This window comes from Ambystoma mexicanum, chromosome 7p (assembly GCF_040938575.1).
Source record: "Ambystoma mexicanum isolate Mex_15411 chromosome 7p, UKY_AmexF1_1, whole genome shotgun sequence".
In the NCBI taxonomy this organism is placed as follows: domain Eukaryota; kingdom Metazoa; phylum Chordata; class Amphibia; order Caudata; family Ambystomatidae; genus Ambystoma; species Ambystoma mexicanum.
The window spans coordinates 939,818,707-939,837,164 of NC_090939.1; the positions used below are offsets into that span (position 1 = coordinate 939,818,707).

Genomic DNA, 18,458 nt, shown 5'->3' on the forward strand with positions numbered 1-18,458 from the left:
TAAACCCCCTCATACTATATTTCACAAAGACAAAGTTGTCCTGCAAGTGAAGCCTAATTTCCTCCCAAAGGTGGTTTCTGAATTCCATATCACTCAGAAGATTACCCTACCATCTTTCTATCCTCCTCCTCACCCGGGGAAAGAGGAAGAGAGGTTACACAGGCTAGACCCTAGGAGGGCTTTAAGTTTTTACATTAGTAGACTAGCCAGGATAAGACAGGCAGACCAGCTGTTTGTAGGTTACACAGGTCACAAGCTGGGGTTACCAATAACTAAGCAGACCATTTCCAGATGGATCATTCTAGCCATTCTGGAATGTTATAAACTGGCAGGGAAAGAGCCCCCTCAAAACCTTAGGGCTCATTCGACCAGAGGTATTGCAGCTTCATCGGCCCTCAAAAGAGGCGTGCCGGTTAAAGACATATGTGCGGCCTCTACATGGTCGTCTGTCCATACCTTTACACGTTTTTACAATCTGGATTCCTCCTCCAGTCAAGAGACTAGGTTTGGAAGGGCTGTACTGCATTCTATTCATCAATAGAAGACAGCGTGAAGTCAGTACCCCCTCCTCCGATAATAGAATACTGCTATGGGAGCCTATCTAAGATGAGGAATACGTCGGAGGACACAATCCCTTCGAAGAACAAGTTACTTCTTACCTTGTAACGTTCTTTCGACGGGATGTTCCTCCGACGTATTCCTCATCGACCCTCCCATCCATCCCCGCAGTTCTACTTCCCTTGTTGTTGCAGCTTACGCTCCTTCAGGGTGATTAGTTAGTCCAGAAAGTATTATTGTGGGCTACAAAACGGAACTGAGCAACGGACGCTGCGCGCGGCCTTTATAGGCAGGATGACGTCGACGTCGATACGGCGGCTGTCGAAGGACATCGACTCGGAGGACGTCGACGCGCAGCGCCCTCTAGAGAAAAAATTTTCCGAGGCCAGCAGAGCTGGAAGGAGATATCTAAGATGAGGAATACGTCGGAGGAACATCCCGTCGAAAGAACGTTACAAGGTAAGAAGTAACTTGTTCTTCTCTACTAATAATCTGACTAATTTTATGATTGAGGTAATCTATCACAATGAGTTAATTTACGTTTTCTCTGTTAACACGTTTGCATGATGAAATAATTCAAAACTAATATATGTGCTAAAATACACGAATTAGGACTGAATGAATCCAATGGGAATGCCCTGTTGTATTCACATGATGTTACTACCTGCTCATAAGCCGGCAACAACTGGGAAATGGTGTTGGCGCTGGGGCATGTTATGGAAATGTCAAGCAAATGCCCATCTACTGCGTACACAAATGCCCAAACTGTTGGCTTTGCCAATCCTTCCTTTGAAAAGGAAGTCAGTGCACTGAACAGATGCAAATTGCTTATAAATCTGGTGGCTGGAGGCACACTTGGATACGACATTTTTATTGCACGAGGCACTGGTTCACAGCTGCAATTAAGGATTACCTTTCAGAAGACTTCTCATGCCAATCTTCTAGGCTTATAGATCAAGTTTACAGTGCCACATAATCGCCAAAACTAAAAATGGGTACTTCATGTATCATTTTATGAAATAATCGGCCATTTTAGCCCAGTTCATTCTACTGCTCAACAAGATGGTGCTCACAGTTTTTTCAAATTTTTAAGGAGGAACCAGGTTAAACATCATTAGAACAAACCATGTCACTGAACAATAAAATATTTAAACAAATCTTAATACTAGCATTAAAGAGTTTAAAGCTATATTTGGGCTAATCACAACTTGTTTTCTTAATCAGGCGGCAAATTAAACGGTCAAGATAACACAAAGCTTCTTGGTGTCAGCAGAAACACGTCCATGGAGCCCAATGGTACAGTGAGAAGGCCCGTATCAGGTAAACAGATTTTTGATGCTGGTATAATTAATGTGATGATGACCCTTTACCTCAGAACAGGTTGAACATTTTCCAAGAGTGCATATGAAGGGAAGGCAGAATGATATGAGCAAAGCTGCTAGCTGTGAACACTTCCAGAAATGGGCTTAGCAACCGCCAAGTGATGACGCCCGCATTACGACCTTGGCCTGGATAAGAAAGCCTGACAACCACTAGGATGTGTTTCCAAATAAAATCAGACATTGCTTCTAAATTCTGTACTCACATGTGCTATTATGGGTAACGGTGGGATCCAATGTTCACGTATTTAATGACTGCAAGACCACCACCATACTCCTCTGTCTCTGCTGAGGCCCCTGGTTTTTGGGAGATTTTTCTGATAGAGGAATGTTTCTTAGATGGTTTTCAAGATGGAGGCCAGAGTCCATTTTATGGTGTCAGGTCTGGTCTCACCCATATACTGAATAATATTTACAGCTATCTACGGGTATTCCAGAAAAGACCACACAGGATGTTATTTGCATGGGAGAGATATAATGTCCATTCCCCGATCTTCTGCTGCCATTTGCGTTTGCTCCCTGTTCGATGTAGCGAAAATAAAGAAGCTGGCAGTTCAGAGTGATACACAATTTGTTTCAGACTGAGGTTGGGGCGGTCAACATAGCATCAATCCTGCAAGTGGCCTTCTCACAGTAAATAAGCCTATCACAGGCAAAGAATTTGCTAGTGCCACTAGTTGTGCTGCTTCTATAACAGAGAATAGGGCATATTTCTGTGTGACTTAAATATGGATGCACTATGGAATCAATGAATCAAAAGCAGATTGCTCATTTTATTCTGCTTATATGCTAGGGAATGGAACAACCAGGATTTACTTTAAATACGGTGTGAAACTTAACACATCAAAGTGTTAACCACCATAAGCAAATAAAAAAAAGCAATTTCACATTGCTTTCGGTGTGTTTGTTATTAAGGAACAAAAATAACATATATATATATATATATATATATATATATATATATATATATATATATATATATATATATATATACTGTCCCACTTCCTTTTAAATGTGAAAGATTAAACTGGTTCAGAGCAAATCAAATGTTAGTTTGATTTGGTATTTAATGTTAAGCATCAAACATTGCTCTAAATCAGTTGTCTTCTTTCTTGCCCAGTACAATAGTCTTTATGCAAAATGGTTTGTTGTCAATTGCACAACCAGACTATCTGGTTAATAAAATCAATTTGCTGCCTTTGTTTTGCATTAGTGAAACCGTTCTGTAATCTCGTATTTTATTTGCATTTATTTATTAAACGTCTGTGGTATCATTTCTATAGAAATTACTCATATATGAAACTTACAGATGGCAGAGGCAGTGCCTTGGGAGGTACCTTTGTAATAGGGGTGTGGGTGGCTGAATGGTACTGAAATTAGCAGCTGTTTGATATTATCCGAATGGGTTGGCTGGGCTCAGTTGGTGAGTAGGGGTGAGGGTGTACGTGGAGATTCCACTTTTTTGGCTAGCAAGTGAAGTGTAAGTCTGGCCTTAAACAATTCCACTAATGGGATTGCTTTTATGTCTAGTGGAAGAGCATTCAAGTTCAGGGGGGGCCTGTAGCGAGAAGGAGCTGAGGCACGGGGGTGCAGAAAATAAAGTTGTGGTGAGAGGAGGATTGCAGGATTCAGTATTTAGAGTAGACCGATGCAGTCATCAAGGTAGGCAGGGGCAAGAACATGGATAGATATGTATATGAGGAGTAGGAACTTAAAGTGTGATTTAGCTGGAGAGCCGTCCAGCCTACAGACTCTGCATAGAGGTTGGGGGATATAGGGAGGTTGTTGGGGATGCGCTTAGCAAAGTTGAGACATTCTCTTTGGAGAGAGACTAAGTGGAGGGGGTGATCAAGGAGTAGGCTCAAACAGTAGCCCAGTTTGATGAGCAAAAGGGTCGAGATCAGGGTTTTGGCCAAATGCTGGGTGAGGTGGGGGGGAATTTTCCTAATACTGAGAAGATTTACCCTGGAAGCAGAGGCAGTTGCCGTAATGAATTACTGGAATCCGGTTGCTGTCAAAGAGGACTCGAAAGTTATGAGCCTTGGTTAAAGGAGTGAAGAGGACAGGGGAACGTCGATGAGAGGCGAGAGAGTGAAAATACTGCTGAAGACAGGGAAGTCAATAACTTCCAGTTGAATGGGTTAAAGAACAGGCAGCCTAGAGCCATCCTCTTCAAGAAATGTTTGCTCCTTAACAGCTAGTTCCACACTCCCTTCACTCCCCAACTTACCTTAGAATGGGCAATCTGCTCCCCACTGTGTCCTGCCCTTGTTGCAGAACCCTGCCAAATTGCCCACCCTTCCTTCTTCCCTGATTAGCTTCCTACTCTTGTGATCCCTTGCGTTCTGCTTCCCTTGTCATGTAATTCTCCCTATGATTTGTAAAGCACTCTGTTGCTTCCCAAATCTACGTCTGCTCTCAATAAATACCTTAATAATTATAATAACAATAATAATAACAATAATAGTGGACAGTTGAGTGGCAGCTGGTGATGTGTTCAGAGATAGCAAAGATAAAGAAGAAACTGATCTGAGCATCGTCTGTGAAGAGTTGGGAGTGTAAGGCCAAGGATGAGATGCGTTTTCCCGAGGAGGAGGAGCAGGAAGTAAAGAGGAGTGTGCGAGGATTAATCCTTGTGGGACTCCGACAGGGAGTATGTGGGGAGGGAGGTGTAGGAGATCAGAGAGATGGAGAAGCAATGACCTGAGAGATAAGAGGCCCTGCAGTCAAATGCATTGTCATTAAAGCCAAGGAAGGTGGAATTACTGGAGGGGAGTGATGGTCCACAGTGTCAAAGACTGCAGAGAGATCACATAGTTTGAGGATGGAGAGGAAAGTGTGAGTGATGAGCAGCCGTCAGAGAGTTGGTCACATGAGTGAGATCAGTTTCAGTTTTGAAGCAAAATAAGTGGTTCAGGGCAGGTCAAGTGTCATGCATTCATCATAATAAAATGAATGCCTTACTTTATTTGAAGAGCCATTCATTCTTTTACCTCTGGCCTTAATCAGACAATTTGATGACTCTATTTCTTGAGCACTTGCGGTTTCTTGGTGTTGCTTCCTCCCCAGTCTGATCATTGCGTTGATTTCTGGGTAAAAGAATTAGGCTTTGGAGAAGGTGTTCATGGGATTTATTTTATTTATTTATTGTTCGTTTGTTAGGCGCTTGTACAGCAAGTACATACGGTTTCAAAGCGCCCACAGGGCAAAGGGAGGGCACAAGGGAGTGATACATATTGAATACACAACAGAGGAGGGGAACGGAAAAAGGGGCAAACCTACTATGCCTTGTGTATTCAGAACGTGCAAGTGCAGCAAAGGAAGAGGTAGGGGGTAGGTGCTGGAGTGTCCATGCTCTTGGGTGAAAAACAGATAAAGTGCATGGTGTAGTAAGTGCTACACATGCTGGCATACAAAGGTACCCTGTTCAATATACCTATTATCTGACCTCCTGCCTCCAATCCCCCAAAATTAAATGTATGCAATCAATAAAACAGCAAGCTAGATCTCCAGAATGCTCGATCTCCAACTCATTTGTTCGTCATTTGTCAGCAATGTATTTTTTTAGCAAAGCTGGTGCTTTCGAATTGTCCAACAATAGCTTAATTCAAAAGGAAAGGCCTGCAGCACCCTCTCTATTTCATTGAAGGGGGCTACCAGATTGCCTTGGTTTATTTACTATATTGGCAGTATGTTTTTATTTGTGGTGGTTTGAGGGGTGCATTCTGGTTCCCAGCTCTCTCGGCCTTATAGCCAGTAGTCCACTTCACCTAACGCTTTCTTGCCTCTTATAAACATCAGGGCAGAAGTTCAATACAGGTGTTCTTTGTTAAATCAAGCGGCATTGTTGCAAAGAACTCTGGTGACTGTCGTTAATCGCAGGAAGCCGGGAACCAACTCTCTGCCATTACATACGCTGCCAGCTTTGTTAGCTTGGCTTTTACCTAGGCCTGCTTTGGGGCTTTCTGATCCATGATTGGCAACTCTTGGTATCGGCACGCAATCTTGTTCTATCAGGTTCATTGCCATAACATGTGAGGTTAAGCATATCTGCATCAGAGTGGCAAATTCCCAAAAGGACCAAGTAGCCAACGGCATTTTGATTCTGCTAAATGTATTGCTAGGTCAGCAATGATGCTTGTTGACCAGATTTCCTTACCCTTTTGGCCATGGGGAAATGTGGAGATTTTGAGCAATGACGCAATGTATCATGCACGTTTCTAGTAACAGATCTTTATTAAGCTGTTCGGCATATGGTTTTAGGTTGCGTTAGCTCCGAGTGGCACTAGGCACTCAATTTAAAATTAATAATGAAATATTTTAGTAAAAGAATGTCAAGGTTGGGATAACTTAAATAGAGAGCCAGGAGATTCTTTATTTCGGGAAAAATATTACTATAACAGATGATAATACAACAATTACAAACAATAAGTTATATATTACGGCAACTAAATTGACAAGCTAAGGATACTTAAAAAGGTCAAACATGGGCTAATTCAAATTAGGATGTTAAAAGAATTTAAAGCTATTTAAGCTGTGACAAATGTGCTCTGAATTCCAAGGTGCGTTCAATAAAAATATGAATGCTGTGTTCGCATTTCGCATTGACAAGCGATAAAATCGTATAAAAACCTACTTATAAAGTGACTATATGCTTCAATGTGTCCGCACAATATCAGAATCCTAGACATTTTATGAACAAATCCACACCACTGAATCAAGAATCTGAGACCACCACCCGAGGGGGGAGGGGAAGATGGAGTTGGGGGGGAGGAGTTGTTGTTACTGATATTAAGACATGTAAAACCAATAAAAATGTATATTAAAAAAGCTACATGCAAATGCCTCTCCCCCGGTTTCTTAACTTTGGGAAAATATATTCCATCTTAATACTGCATCGATGGAGCGCAGTAGCATAAAATGTGGTCAATCATCAGCATCATAGCAGTTGGAAAAGCACTTGCTCACCTTATCTTATGAGAGAACAGTGCCTTTGTTCCTCAGATCACTGAACCCTTGAGCATAGCTTGGTGCACCCATCGACAACTTGTTCCTGGAATAAAGTTGAACACTCCCTTTATTTCACTTTTCTTTTTCTTTTTTTCTTTATTTATAACCACGCCGACAGCCTTCAGGCATCTGGGTGCACAAAAACACAAAAGACATTGATTCACAAGACAACAAGAAATTCCAACAACCAGGAAATCAGGTCTTCACCATAGCTTGACCTGGAAATAGCTTGACCTAGCAAGCAATTTCCAGAGGCGATCCCTGGGGAAGATTACAATAAGGGTCAGCTATTCAAAGAGGAGCGTCTTCAGCCTTTTCCAAAAGGTGACCAGAAGCTTCTTCTCTATTTCTTCTCTTTGTCTTAAGCAGAGGAATGCTTTTGTCACCAGTCTGCGATCTTCCTTATTACCTGCCTTTTTCATAACAAAATAATCACCCAGACCAGGGGATTTTACTGTTATTTGTATGTATTTCAGCCATATGGAGCAATAATGGGTGTCTGAATCCATAATACCCTCTATTAACAGCTTGGTTAAAGTCAAATATGGATTCCCCATACTGCAAACCAATGAACTGAATAAGATGCTGAATATACATCAGACCATATTCCTCATGTAGGAGATATCTTGTAAAACCCTGATATAATCCCATAATACTTCAGAAAAATTGATTCTCCTTTCTTTGTATTAATTCAGAGTGTTGATAACCGCAGAGACCTGCACTTTACGTAGCCAGACGTACAGACTTTCTTCTGTAAATAGATATGGTATGGTCCACAGGGAAGCCTCCTAATTTATTCCCATATCTTAGTATCGAACCATGCACCTGTGCAAATGTACTTGCTTTACTGTTGATGTGCAAATTCCACTTGAGTCCTTGTGCTATGTTAATGCCCAGATAGCAGAAAGAGCTTACCCACTCAGTTTTGCTTCCCTCAACCATCAATGGACTGCCAGCTGCCTTTGTGGTACCGATGCACATAATGTTAGACTTTTTTATTTTATTTTTTAGGTCCCTCTGGCTCATGTATTCATTGAACCGTGTTACCAGCGGTTGTAGGGCGTTTTCTGTTCTTGCAATCAAAACAGCATCATCAGCATACATAATGACTGATATTCACTTTCTCCCTACTTTTGGAACATCGCTGGTCAGTTTGTTCAATGTTAAATAGAGTGGATTTACAAATGTATAAATAGGTTGAAGAGTAGTGGCACTAAGACACAGCCTTGCCTTACCCCTCAAGTTGAGCAAAATGTCTCTGTTAATTTACATGAGCTATCAAATTGTACTCTTACTGACAAGTTACTGTGCATTTCAACCAAAGTTTCGAGCATTGGCATCGGCATATCAAGGGCACATAAAGTTTACCAAAGTTTTGCACAGTTTGTACAATCAAATGCTGTTGATAATTCCATGAAGGCTAAATATATTGAGCTCTCATACCCTCAGGCATACTTAGCGAGAATTAGACTGAGATTCAAAATTTAGTCAGTTGTTTGTACGCCTTCACGGACCCATATTGGAAATCTGAGAGAATTCTTTTATCTTCTGTCCATTTCATTATTTTCCCATAAAGCACACGGCCAAACCACTTGGCCATTGTGTCAATTAGGGAAATTTGGCGGTAACAAACGAGATCTGAACTATTGCCTTTCTTAAAGATCGGCCATATGATTTCCTGTTTGCAGCTTTTCGGGATGATCTTTCGAGGCAATTAGATATTTAATATCGCTTTGAAAATAGGCAACCACATGATACACTCATATTTAAAGAACTCAATCGGCACCAGGTATGGTCCCACAAACTTGCCAGTGGCCATCCTGGTTAGTTTCTTACCTATGTCGTAAAGAGATAGTGTTAATGGATCATTTATATATCTTAATGTGTTTTCTTTTGCTACGTGCGTGCTGCAACTCTTAATTTTTGCTGGATCTAATGGACCAATAGTAGCATTGTATACATTTGTGAAGTGTTAGATCCATTTTGCCGGTGGGACCTGGGTGGCTCTAGATTATCACTTAGTCCATCAGCTATTACTTTGCAGTACAACTTTGAATTACCGGAAGCTGCAGTCTGTTCTAAATCTGTCCAGGTCTTTCAGCAAGTTGAGCTTTTCTTTCTCTAATGGCATTTCTATAGATTAGTCTAGCCCCAACTATTGCTGTTTGACTGCTGGTTGAGTGTTTTAAAGCTTTCAGAAGTGATTGATTTGTTTTTGCAGTCAATATCTAACCAATGTACCTGCCTATTTATGCTTTTTATCTTATATTGGGCCACTTACTACATTCATTATATTTTCCCATGCGGCTAATTTCACATTTTGGTTGTTTGCAATATTAATACAGTTCTCAATACTGGGCAAGCTGTCATAAATAAGCTTAGTTACTTTCTGGTTTTGATAGATATATTGCCAAGCCATTGCCTTCTGTATTTCACTTTCACTTAACTTCGACTCCTTTTGGTGAGCCGACCCTAATGTAAATACTCTCCAGCCGTTAATCGTTACTATCAAAGGGTCATGATCACTTTCCAGTCTAGATATTATTTTAAAAATCTGCAAGCTGAGGCCAATCCTTAAAGCAATAGTGCGCTCGAAAATGCTATTGTCCCGATCGTTCGGACAAGTCGTTATAAGCATACGGTGACCGATCGTATAAATGTTTCCGATGCATCTTACCTTCGTTTTCCTCACTTTTACACATGCCAAAACAACGTGTTGGGCACGGCCATCTTGTGCTAATCTTATCCGTGGATCGATCGCCCTCAGTTTAAGTGTGCTCGCAACCATAAATCAAAATACCCGACCCTGAAGCTGACATCACTTGTGCCAACGATCTGCTCCACCTATTTTTATTAGTCTGGAATGTTGCAAGTGCTTTTATTTTCCAAAGAATGTTCACAAGATATTATAAACTCCAGGAAACTAACTATTTTTTTATTTATCAGGCAAGTTAGAGCTGACGACCATAACAATGGCATGTCAGGACTTTCGTAAGAACAGTACTCGCGCTGAGCTGACCGCGGGAGGCGATGGTTTGTGTGGGCGCTGTGCGAGGCACTGGGGAAGGTAGAGCTGCATTTCTACAGAGAGATGGATCACAATTCGGAGAAAGTAGGAGAAAAACATACATTCAAATGGTCTAGGTAGTAAAAATTACATCACATCTAGAATATACTTACTTGTTACTTTGATTGCGCGGCCGAACTGTTCCGCGATGTTTGTGCATAAGCACCATCATAATCCTCAACACGGACCTTGTGAGGCAGGCTGCCCTGAAGTCAAACAGCTCTGTATTGCAAAGCGGTGGTGTTCTTCTTCGGCTATGTAGGCCGAGCATCCAGATTTTTCTCACCAGCAGCAGTTCTCCACCTCGGTTGGCATGACCATGCAACGATTGCAGGTACACCATTTTGAACGTCACCCATGCGACTCGGCTGCGGCTCATGCACGGGTGATTGATCCTGCAAACTATTGTCAAATTCCCCATCGTTTCGGCATCCTTCTCTTTCCATTAGATCCTCCTCTGAATACTCAGGCCTGTACTGGTAGGGCTGTATTGTTGACATTATACAACAAAGATTTAAACAAAATGCAAGTAACAAGTGAAATCAGTTCCGCTACTATAAGTAACGGTTCGCAGGGGCTTCGTACTAGTAAGATAGCTCAACCAAGCAGAAACGAGCCACAGGGGATCTAAACTAAATACAGTGAAACTGTTGACTAAGAAACTAGAGTGTTGCCTGATCAGAAATGGTCTGTTTTTACTTCTTGAGGAAAGCGGCGTCCTGCCATTTCCATGGAGACATGTCAATAACTTGCGGGCAGAGAACGTTGAAACAAGACGTGTATTGGCATTGTGGAATGGGCCAAACGCATCTAGTGATGTCAGCTTCAGGGGCTGGTGTTTTGATTTATTTCTGGGAGAGCACTTGAACTTAGGGCAATCGATCCACTGATAAGATTAGCACAATATGGCCGCGCCCAACACGTTGTTTTCGCATGTGGAAAAGTTAGGAAAACTAAGGTAAGATGCATCAGAAACATTTATACGATCGGTCACTGTATGTTTATAACGACTTGCCCGGGCGATCAGGACAATAACATTTTTGAGCACACAATTCCTTAATATCGATTACAAAATAATCGATAGCGGATCGATATTTTATATTTATGAAAGTATAGTTCCCCCGGAATCTCAGACTTAAATCTACCATATGTTGATTGTAATTTGAGCTCCAGAAGACTAGCTGCTAATCTACTTCCACTTTTGTCAGGCTTTGGGTCTAATACATTTGGGGTGGTAATGATGAACGCAAAGTCTTCCGCTTTCTAGCGTGCCCACAGTTGAGTTACCCATTTCAGATTGAAATCATCACATATACAAATCAACATATTCTCTATAGGATAGCATGGCTACTCATATTTTTTGTTATGTCCAGCAGTTCAACCAGTGGAGTATTTATAACATTACTTCCCCCCGAGAGTTATACAAGTTTGCTATGTACCATTTTGGTCCCATGCTCCAGTCTACATCGACAATTAAGAGTGTTTGAAGCTAAATATATAGTAATCTTTTTGTATTTCCGTCTCTTCGTGATGTAGGTTAGTTACCAAGCCAACGCATTTTCTTCCCCTCCTACTCTGGGTAGCGTTGACATCATCAAATAAGTAGTTCTCAAGCTGGAGTAGCTCAATTGTCCAGATTTCCTGAAGCAGGAGGATATCAAATTGAATCCGAAAAATCACCAGGCCAGCGTCTTTCATTCTGTTTTCTAGTCCCGCAATATTCCATTAAATAGAAAGTCTCTCTAGGTGCTCACTGCAAGTCAAAGCATTCCAATGGTTGAGCATACACTTTTTGAACCTATTCTTCTGAGTCTGACACTCCGGGTACACCCTATTCTAATAACATATGTTCCAACAGATACCATCAGAAAAAGTCTATCCCTAATCTTTCTAGGTACTTCAGCTGGCTAAGCCAAGGCCAGAACTCAGGTTTGGTCAACAAAAAGTGTTCATAAGTTATTCCTTCCAAGTCTATCACTGTTCTATAAACAAGGCATATCTCAAATGTTCCTGGTGTCACAGGTGGTTCAAAAACTCAGACTCTGAACGGATGGTTCAATGTTTCTTATTCTCAAAATGGTAAAACTAACTGTTTTTATTCTGGTCAGGGTGCAGGCTTGGTAATCTAATGGGCTTTCCTGTAGCATCATCCCATGTAATCCCTCCATGCTAACCCAGTAATCCCTAAACCCCAGGTTTTCCAGCTAGATCGGTAACACCTACTAGCTAAGGCTATCTGTAGATGAGGGCCTAAATGCAAACCACCATATATATCTGGCTCACTCTGGGGATTACCTAGGGGTGCCCTAACCTCACACCTCCCAGGTTTCTTAATGGGAAATTATGTTTCTGAGGTGCCAATGTCAGGCACTCTAATTGAGCCCTATCCTCTCTCTCCTCTTCCTGATCTTATTACTCCATCTATTCAATTCTCTCTCTAACTCTCCCCTATCCCTCCTTCTCCCGTCCTGTCTCAATCCCTCTGGTCATCTTCCAGCTTTCTCTCTTATGTCCCTCTGATGGTCACACAAATGCACTATATCTGCTCTTCTTTCCCCACCTCCTTCTCTCTCTCTCTCTCTCTTCACCCCTCAACCTAGCTCTGCTCTACTCTTCTCTCTACTCTAACCTCTAATCTCCTATCCCTTCTCCAATGCAACCTCCTTTCCCATCTCCTCTCCCCTCAACTCTCATCTTTAATCCCATACACTCCTTTCACTCTCTCAGCCAACCCTCTTGCTTGGACTCAATCAACCTTCCATTCTATATCTATCCACTCTTGCATGGTCTACCAAACACTTGCTCAGTCACAGCCTGATTCGCTCAATCGGGTACCACTCTCTCATTACCTACTCCTGAATGTAATAAGCTCCAGCACAATCTCTGCAATACTCCACTGTCTCTCCACTGCCTTGTCCCTCAGTCCTTATCTACACCTCCTGACCTCACCCGAATGCTATTTACTCGTTCTGGGTCTTGTGGAATTTTTATGTCCGTGTCTTTCTTTTCCTTTCTTTTCCATTGTTTAGACTGCTCGTCTGACTCTGTGGCCATTCTGGGATTACTCATCCCCCCCCCAAGGGTCAGGCCACAACACTTGCAGGTTTTAAAATAACCAATTAGTTTCGATCCCTTTTTATGCATAGCGGTTGAATCCTTCTGCCTGGTCCTCTTTCAACAAGTGTGGCACATGTAGCGGGGAGGGGGCTAGGGTTTCCCAACGCCCTCAACCCACCTCTCAGGCAGACCTGGCTCTGGTGAAAACCCTGATAAGCTTCCTGCCTCAGGCCAAGAGGGGTCCCTTTTACCCCCTGACAGGGTCCTGACTCTGGGCTGTCCCCTTCTGGAGGCTTATTCACAGGTCTGCCTTCTGTAAAAACATTTGTCAGGACTCCCCAAGGTCTCTGCTTTCTTAAATACACCAACATTGTCAGGTGGTCTCTCTATGACCGTGGCGTTTTTCAAACTTCTCACATCTCTCTCCATTACCTGGGCTTCTCTCTGACTTCTCTCATGTCACTCCACAACCTTGGTTTCTCTCATGTTTCCATCGGGTCTTTCCATGACCTGAGTTTCTCTTAGATTTCTTACAGGTCTCGCCACAACGTTTGTTTCCCTCGGAGATCTCTCAAGCCAGTACTCATGATGGTAATGGGTAATTCTCCCACCTCATTTAGGGTCCCTTTCAGACAGACAATATTCTCACCCTCCTGGCATGTGTGGTTCTTCTCCAGATTCTACTGAGTAGTGTCCCATCTTCAGGCCTTCCTTCGAGTCTCTGAGTTTGTAAGTGGGGCCTTCCCCTAGACCTTGATTTCTTTAGTAAAACGTTAACTCTAGATAAGGTGCAGATTTAAATCATAAACAGTTAAACAAAATGTTTCAAGGATTACATTTCCCCGCAAGTGATGCCGACTCTGATTAAATCGGAAAATAACCATAGCAGCTCAGTGGCGTGAACATGGGGTAAAGTGCAAGTGCAGATCCCACATACATGCTGAGGAATTGTACAGTACCTTGTTTCAGCATCAATAGTTTATCAGTATATGAATTTGTGAAAAAACAATTAGTGTTATAGAACACACTGTAAACATTAATTGGTAAAAATGACAAAAAAGGGAACTAAAAGAATAAGGGCACAAGGGCCTCAACCTGCAATATTTAAATATGTCATGCCGACCTTTCTCATGTCGTGCCAGACAAGGTAACTCCTAGAAACAGATACAATTGTAAAATTATGAAAAAGGAATAAACAGATGCAGCCATGTTGCCTGTCTCTAAAACATTACCTATTCAATAGGCTTGGTCGTTAAGTAAACAGAGATAGTAAACATGACTAGCCCGAATCTCCACTTCCGTGTATTTCTACCATCTTAGTCCCGTAGAGGCAGGCATGATGAATGTACTTGGTCACAATGTGCACTATATTAAAATCGGAAGTACGTTTACAGTAGTCCGTTGCTTCCATGATGGTGCAGATGCCAAGAGAATTGAAAATAGGTTTCAAATAATTCGATTTTAAACACTTTAATTTATCACAGTAGCTATTCTAAGCGTACCCATTCTGGACCCTAGGTAAAATGCTTGTGCGTGTGGGGATAGGGGTGACCATTTCAAGATATTTTTCAAATCCAAAATCTGTTTCAATCGAGAGGTAACCTGGTCCCAGCCCCAATCTATGGCTTGTTTCCTCCATATTTTTTCTAGTGAGAATGATCACAGCTTTCTTAAGCCAATAAGGCTGATATTCAACAGTTGCAGAAGATACAAAATGCAGCCGTGCTAATCATCTTTCAGATGAAAGGTTCTGAACCCACTAGCGCTGCAAGGAAAAAAAAAACTACACTGGCTCCCGGTGGCAGCTCGCATTCAATTCAAACTGCTCACTACATGTCACAAATGTGTCTTCGGTAATGCTCCCCTATATTTGAAGGAGAAGATCAGCATCTACCAACCGAACAGATGCTTAAGATCTATGGAAGGCTCCCTGTTGGCACTGCCACGGATAAAAAGATCCTGTGGTCTAGGGCGGGCCTTCCATGTTCAGGGTGCCCAAGCCTGGAACACCCTTCCACCTCAGATACGTAAGATAGAGGATCATCTTGCCTTCCGCAAACAGCTGAAGACAATTCTGTTTAGCTAGGATAAATCTCCAGTTTCCTCGTCCTACTTCTGTCTTTCGGCGCTTGGATGCCTGTGGACTTTGGCGCGTTACAAATCTGATTAACATAACATAACAATGCTCTGTGGTGTTGCTTTATTGATGGAGGAGGGGTTGGACCAGAGGTTGGTTTCATCCAAAACTTTAATGGCTCTTTTCACGTGCAGTAGCCACGGAAGACTCTTCCCACCCTCTAGTTCTATTAAGTGGGGTTGCGCTTCTCAATACCTCTTGAGGCCTGGGGTGCACCATAACCTAATCCAGTACTTCACTGGTCTCATGTTATTTATTTATTTTGACATTTATAGACAGTGCTAAACCCTTACGCATCAAGGTCACAGAAAATAAGCAGGTACAACATACATTGAACACAAAATACATAGAAATTAATTAGAGTCCAAAACTTGCAGCAGGTCTGGGGAGTGCCTTACTGCATGAAGTCGTAAGATGGACTGTCCAGTGAGAATAGGCAGATTTTGAGATTCCTACGAAATTGAGGCCCCTTTGCTAATAGGGCGGACGTCTGTCTCCACGTGGATTATTGCATCCGGGTATCCTCCGGGAGTATGAGTACATTTCTGAGAAATTTATTTTTGGCTATTGACAATGCTGTTACCCTTGCATAGCCCCAGAGGTCTGCACCGTACAAGGATGATGTAATTGCCTGTTTTCTATACATTTCCAGTCCCGGTGGGACAGCACTCCTACCATATCTATTGAAGAAACTTCTAATCCCACTGCTATACTTTTCCAAGTTGGTTCGGGCTTTATTAACCTGGATAGTCCACGAACCACTCTCATGAAATCGGATCCCTAGGTAATCATAAAAGGGAACTTGCTCCAACTTGCAACCCGCTACCATAATGTGCAGCTGGTGGATCGTTTTGTGGTGCTTTGGAACACTGTCTTGGTGTAGAAGTGCCTTATAAATGCCCGATAAAATAAATAAATAAGATCTAGGCCTAAAAACCAAGATCTTTGTTTACCAATATTTAACAAGAGTTCCAGCTGAGCTGTCTCAGGAGATAGCTCAGCGGCGTGCTTGCCTTGGAAGCAAGACGACACAGAGCAACACAGGCTAGATCCCCTGTTCTGTGCTTAGAACCCTCTGGGTATTGGGCACGTTATAAATAACCTATCATATCATATCTCTTTACATTTTCTCAGAAAGGATGTCATAGTGGTTCTGAGCTCCTGGGGAGAAGTGGACAAGAGAACTGCATCTCTACAAAGAACAATGCCAGTATCTGTCATTTCCCCTTTTTGGGGGATCTAAATCGTTTGACAACAATACTTTAATAACTTCTTCAATGTAAATCCAAAATAAAAGCAGGGTGGGGATGCGACCCTGTTTTACTTCCGCCTTTGGTGTCCTTCAATGGGATTGTGACTTCCCCACCAACCCGTGGCGGACCACTTTCTCGTTGTCAACATACAAGGACTGGACTGCACGAATCAGATGGGGGTGGGCCTTTTCCTCTTGTTGAGAACCTGCCATATTTTCCAGGCCCAGTCTTGGTCATTCCATTATGCCTCTAGTTCCCCTAAGGGTTCACACTGGAGGTTAAGGTCACCAGCAAGTCAAATATGAGTTTTTTCGGTGTCGTACACCTCCCAAGTGTAAACCATCTTTTGAATTTAATTTACTATACTGAATGACGTTTTAGCGTTTGGCCTGTTATAAACATTGAACAAAACGTGATGGCCATCAGGCATGTATATACACTACGAGATGTTGAAGATCTTCTAGATCTGTTGATTGTTCTACAATTTGCAAATTTAAGCTTGAGTCCACCCAGATTAACAAGCCACTGCTGGGCCTGCCCATAAGCCCTTTCCGGGCAGGAATTGAACATGTCTGCTACCCCTGCACATTAACTGCCTCCATAGCCCATGTTTCCTGGAAACCCTGAATAAAATCTCACCAACTGGCAAATGCTTAAGCATGCCAGCAATATTCTATGAGATCATTTTACAGAGTGCTGATGGGACAGCAACCCTGGTGCCCTGGGTCAGTTAATCAACTCCATCACAGCCCTCTCCTACATTGGAGGGTATTGCTTCTCTAATCCCATTTAGGTTGGGTAGCTTGTTGCTGGATGGCAGTTCAGTTGATGTAAAATTAATTCCGTCACCCTGCCCTTAGCAGCCTGTATGGGACTTAAATCGGTACGATAGCTCTTAAAGTGATACGGGAACCTTGCAGAGGGTATGCCCAATATTCAATGAGGGCTAATGAGGGATTTTCTAAACCTGTCCCAGATTGGTTTCTCCAGCAAAGGATTTGTTTTACGTGTCTTGATTGGGTAGGTTTCTGATGATGCTTTGTTTGAATTTGGCCATTGATAGTAGGTCGTAATGCCTTAATTTGAGTAACTGTTGTTGCTGAGTTATTAAAGCTGGACTGGGCTTTCCGCACAATTTTGAGTTGACTTGTGTGAGCAAACCTGCCAATGAGGTGATCGATTACCTTGAAATGAGTAAAGCCTATGGTTTCAGTGGAGCGCAAGTCTTCTGGCTCTCAAGGTGACAGTACAGTACTGAACATGGTTTGTCTTTGCTTGGTTTTCTTCTGTGCTAGGTTTACCCAAACTGTTGTGGTTCCCTTCTTCTTTGTTCATCAAACTTATTAAAGTCGAACCAGATAGTGCAACTTCATGATAGCATCCCAACATCCATATGACAATTGCTATCTTTAATGCAGGGTTTTAATGCTGACATGCTATTATATTTTAAGAAGCCATCACAATAGACGTATTTTTACACTGTTTCTTGTGAGGCATGCTGGACCTGGTGGTCCTGGCAAGGACACAGTTAACGGAGCCTTGGAGCGCCGTCACATGGACCAATTAGAATGTGCGAGGCACGGGCATGCGCTGTAGGGGGCCCCGAAGCGGCAGTTCACTGTGGTATAAAATAAAGAGAGGTTTAAACTGACAGAGGCTTCTGTTATCATTGCAGGCCTGGGCTTGCTTGTGTATGTGTGTGTGGCTGCATTCCCACTGTACATCTTCCCTCAATGAGGGATATTTGCAAAAGAACCCAGAGGAACTCGACGCTGATCACCACAACACCTATGTAGATAAAGATTAATCTTTTTGCTCCGGGACAGTGAAACATTTTCACCTTAGACCCTTAATCACATTTTGGGTATAATCTAGAAAAGGTAATATGGCTATGGTACATTTTCTTTAAGGTTTAATTTGTTGCACAGTTGGTTAATTTCAACACTTTCTCTCATCTATTACCAAGACCGGTAACCTTACCAAGAAAAGGGCCTCTC

The 18,458-nt window shown here is 42.3% G+C and overlaps 1 protein-coding gene across 1 annotated transcript in view; it reads left to right on the forward strand.

The window, feature by feature from the left end:
* Positions 1 to 18,458, forward strand: part of ABI3BP (ABI family member 3 binding protein) — a 1,926,231-nt gene that overhangs the window by 1,630,535 nt on the left and 277,238 nt on the right. Inside the window, exon 34 of the mRNA XM_069637268.1 lies at positions 1,783 to 1,878. Coding sequence (XP_069493369.1) covers positions 1,783 to 1,878 — 96 coding nt within the window. The remainder of the gene's footprint in view (positions 1 to 1,782; positions 1,879 to 18,458) is intronic.